Genomic DNA, 4,545 nt, shown 5'->3' with positions numbered 1-4,545 from the left:
GGCGCTGCCAGGGCCGAGGCCCCCACCGCCAACCGCTCTAGTGCGGCTCCCCGGGGCCGGGGGGCGATCCGGGCATCTCTTCCCGGCAGTGCCGGGGACTCGAAAGGAGAGAGAGAGCATCTCGGACGTGGCCTCCCGCCGCCAGCGCAGTCGTGTGTGGCTGGGCCCGCCGCTCTCGGCAGAGCCCCGACTCCTGGGCCACCCTCTTCTACACGTCTGTAACGCCAGGCGCTCTCGCAACACGGAGATACCGTGGCTTTGGCGTTCCCAAACGCAGATGGGAACTAGCTGCCTGCAGCTGGTGCGTCAGAGTAAATATTTTAAAAGAACACCATTTGTTTATGTATCTGTTTTGTAGCGGCTTAATGACTGCTCAAAAATCCCACGCTTTGGGTCTCGCTGTGCGAGCTCGTAAACTCTAGCCTCCTGCTAAATAGGCATGACAAGCTACAGTCAGCTAGAAACGGAAAAAACTGGTAGGAAAAACTTAAAAACCATTAAGAGAACATGCATTAATCATCACGGTGGCAGCTAGCTCCAGATACGCAGTCAACAAGGAGGACTTTTATGTATATCCTGGTGCATGTACACACACACACACATACAAAAAACCCCAACAACAAAAAAACCCTCCAAACCCTCAGAGAGGGATCTCTCCCGAAAAAGAAAAGTGTATTCAGGTCTGAATTTCAGGCGGCCACAAAGACTTTGTCAAGTTAATTAGATTGTCTTTTAAGTTACATCCCCTTCCAACTGTGAACATGGTCTGTGAGCGAAGGGATTTTATGGCACTACAAAGGTCCCATTCTGCCCTTTCATTTTCTCTCATGCTGCTCACAACAGCTTCCATGGCTCGAAATATAAAGGTGCTTAGTTACACTTATTCATACTTTGCTTTTTCTCTCCGTCCAAGGATTAATCTATGCTGCTTAAAAAGGGCCCAGTGGCAAAGGCCAAAGGCAACTGCAAATATCAATTCCACAGAAAGTTTTTTTCTTCTTTTGTTTTTTAATGCTTTTTAAGAAAGGAGATGATCTGTTTCATCTAAAATCATAGGCATATGCTGTTGAAACAGGAACACAGTCAGTGTAATTCTTTAAAATCTTTACCTTCCTACTGTAGGTCCCTTTCTTCAGCACTACTTAACTTCCTTTAACCCGTTATAGTCTTCTTTTTGTTGGAAACTCTTTGAAATGTTTTTCAGAAGCAAAGAAAAGGCACATTTTTTTTAAAGGAAAGCTCTCGTTTCTTACTGCTGCAATTGCAAACACTCGGCCTACCCGCTTTACTGTAAAAGCTAATGAAAGACCATACACCAGCGTTTCTGTGCATGCATGTTTGACGGTTTTAACTTCCTTTTCTGATAGATACTGAAAAAAAAAAGAAGATAAGAAAATGACTTGCCTTCAGTACCTTGGGCTAGGAAAACACATTCCCATTCATTCCCCTACAAAACACACTAGGTGTGCACAAATGGTGTGAACATGGCACTCCTAAGTCAGGAATGAGTATTTAGTCTTGATCGGAGGAGGAGGGAGAGTGCTACCAGCACTGCTTTTGCAAGCTTCCTGCTGCAAGATTAATGGGGTTTGATATTATTATGGTTATTTGTCCAAAAGAAAACACGGCTTTGGTCATCGTCATCGGCAGCCAGCTGACGGTAAATTGGGGCAGCCCGGACTCCTGTCTGAGCCACTGTACCTGTAAGTAAGTCACCTTCTCCCTCCTGGTGACCCTACCTGTTGGCCGTATTCATTGCTACCAGAGCAGCCACAGTGGAAATTCAGCCATCGAATTACATACCTATAGGAGCGCGACATTAGACCGTTGATTCCTCTAGGAATGGGTCTGTCTTTTAAGGATTTTCTGAAACATTTGTGTATTTTGGCTCACCCAAGTGCTGTTTGTCTCGATGCAGATAGTGAGGAGAAAAATAAGGCAATGTGCCAAATGAGAATGGAAAGTGAAATGTGGCTCATACTCCGAGATGTGGTAGTTTTTCATGGTGACAGCAGAAGACTACATTTAAAAAAAAAAAAAAAGACCAAAGCTCCAGATGATTTTTATGCTACCTTGGGTGAACAGTGCTACCAGTGAAGTGAACCTGTTTATGAAATCACCCATTTAAAAAAAAAAAAACAAAATAAATAAAAACCAAACAAACGGACAAAAAAAAATGCAGTTCTTTCATGTAACATTTTGGAAGGCATATTTTTGATATTGCTCTGTTTGTAATCTGGTTACCAAAGTCACCGATGGTTACAGTACTTTCCTAGTTTGTTCATTAACACAACCTAGAACTCTTGCTATATGCAATAATATGAACCGTAAATGTGATTTATTTAATTTTAAGAATCAATATATAAGGCAATTCCTTCCAACGATTGATCGTCTAATATGATTAAATGTAAAGCTTAACAAAGTACCACATTCCCATTATCCGATTCACAAAGACAGATTTGGTTTAAAAATATGCCTGAAACATATTACAGATAATATCCCAGATGATTATTATGTAAACATTGTTATTACAATGAAATTAATTTTATATGAGCTTCATTTCACATTTTTAACGTCAACGCTGTAACACAGAGGCCTATTTAATCTGTCCAGTATTTGTGCAGGGTTTTAAATGAAGCATACAAAATCTACAATGTTCTACCTTCTTGTCATGAGGATCCATCTGTTTCCAATTATTGGCCTTTAACTGATGAAGTTCATCAAATTTCATACTAATATTTTCTATGGACAACTGCAGCATATCCCAAAACCCTGCTAAATCCTGGGAGGTCGGCCGTGGATGTGCATTAGGATTCTGTGCAACAGAAGAAAAAAAACACGTTGGCTTTAGTACCTCTTAATGTAAAGCATTTGTGCAAATGGTTACGACTCTTGCTAGCAAAGCGGTTTCAGCAGATCCAAGTGATCCGTGAGACACAGAGAGAAGCAAAGTGGAGCACTACTTACTGGCGTTTTTTTTTTCCAAGGAGTCTGGCTCCGTGTTGACCCGCTGTGTCCCTGCAAGCCCCCACCCAGCCAAGGCAGCGGCCACCCCCTGGGGACCACGGGGAAAGGGCACGGTCCCCTGTGGGAGGATCTGCCTAGGGAAGTTCCTGGGCATCATCGGTGATATCCTAACCGTGCTGAAATTGATTGCCAGCCTCCCCTTCACTTTCGTGAGGAAGGATTCCCTGCTATGCGCATACTTGTGAAAAGACTGATACCCGTGCAAACGCACATTTGCTGCATGTGCAAATAGTGATATACCCACGTGTGAAGGCTTTTTCCACATGCTGAGAACCTAAGGTCTACAAACCCACACCATTTCAAGTAAAATTGACTCTTCTACATCTCAGGCCAATTTCTTTGTATTTTTTTGACAAGAATAACCTCTGCAGGGTGAAAAGCTCAGAAGAGAACATGCAGAAGCACAATAATCCCAGTTTTACAGGTGGATTTTTAGGAAGAGTGACTGGGACACAGGTGGGGAGCATTGCTTGGCGTGTGCAGACGTGGTCCAGTCCGTCAGCCCGAGGACACTGCTCAGCAGAGCACGCCTGGACCCTCAGCATCTCCAGTGCAGCATGGGCCAGAGGCTGGTGACTCGAGAGGTCCCATGCTCTCTTCTGTCCCTTCAGTGCAACCCAGCTCTGAACATATTCTGCATGCAGTGGACATCCATGAAATGGTCCCTGCTCCGCTGGCAAAGTTCATGTGAGGGAAAGCTTTTGACAGGATGTGTCTCTATAAGCAGGTTCCCAATTTAAACTCGTCAAATAAAATGAGATGTTGTGTACAATCACTTCAAGCATGTTTTTTCTAAATGCTGAGGAGCCCCTACACCGATCTCAGTCAGCAAGGTTTCATGGGTGCTGTGGCCTCGTAAGATTACATTCATATATTGTTATTAATTGATTAATAAATAAATAATTGTTAGAACCTTGCATGTTGTTTTACATGGCTCAAGTTTTACACTGCATTTCAGTTTTCTTCCTCACCAGAAGCAATATATCCAAAAGACTCAGTTGCTTGCCTCATGAAACTTCTAACTATTTCTGCTTTTCACCGCAACACTGACAAATGATTTTGATAGGATGACTATACCACCAAAGGAGCAATTATTGAAAACAATAAAGTACCTATTTTTAGATTCGTAAGGAGACCAGAGATTACACTTGGATTCCTAGTTTTTCAGTGCTTGACACTAGCAGGTTGCCCAGTTGTAGGCCTTTATTTACAAAGATGCACAACCAGAACGCGTTTTTCAATTTTTATATTAAGAATTGGAAGGCTTATTCAAACAGAGCCCATTTCTGTTGCATTTGTCCACTGAGGCAGATTTTAGTTTGGGGCTCGATTTCCAGGAGTGCGTTAACTGAAGTGGAAGATGGTCATCCCACTCCGGTGAGTACCACAGGGTTTGCCTTCCCTTCCCTGTCCTGTGCTGACGGAGCATAACGCTCTACACTTTTGGGGCTTCCAGGAATTTATGCCAAAATTTTGAATGAAAAGTATTGTATCTACTCTGCAAGGATGGATTGTTAA

General features: G+C 43.1%; 1 protein-coding gene across 1 annotated transcript in view; it reads right to left on the bottom strand.

The window, feature by feature from the left end:
• Nucleotides 1-33: 33 nt before the first annotated feature.
• DLGAP1 (discs, large (Drosophila) homolog-associated protein 1) overlaps nucleotides 34-4,545 on the bottom strand; it is a gene marked incomplete at its 3' end in the record, with an annotated part of 137,882 nt that continues 133,370 nt past the window's right edge. Inside the window, exons 9-10 of the mRNA XM_009701921.1 lie at nucleotides 2,607-2,815; nucleotides 34-298 (exon numbers count right to left, since the gene is read on the bottom strand). Coding sequence (XP_009700223.1) covers nucleotides 34-298; nucleotides 2,607-2,815 — 474 coding nt within the window. The remainder of the gene's footprint in view (nucleotides 299-2,606; nucleotides 2,816-4,545) is intronic.

The sequence above is a fragment of the Cariama cristata genome, unplaced genomic scaffold (assembly GCF_000690535.1).
Source record: "Cariama cristata isolate BGI_N322 unplaced genomic scaffold, ASM69053v1 scaffold996, whole genome shotgun sequence".
In the NCBI taxonomy this organism is placed as follows: domain Eukaryota; kingdom Metazoa; phylum Chordata; class Aves; order Cariamiformes; family Cariamidae; genus Cariama; species Cariama cristata.
This window is presented reverse-complemented; position numbering and strand designations above follow the sequence as displayed.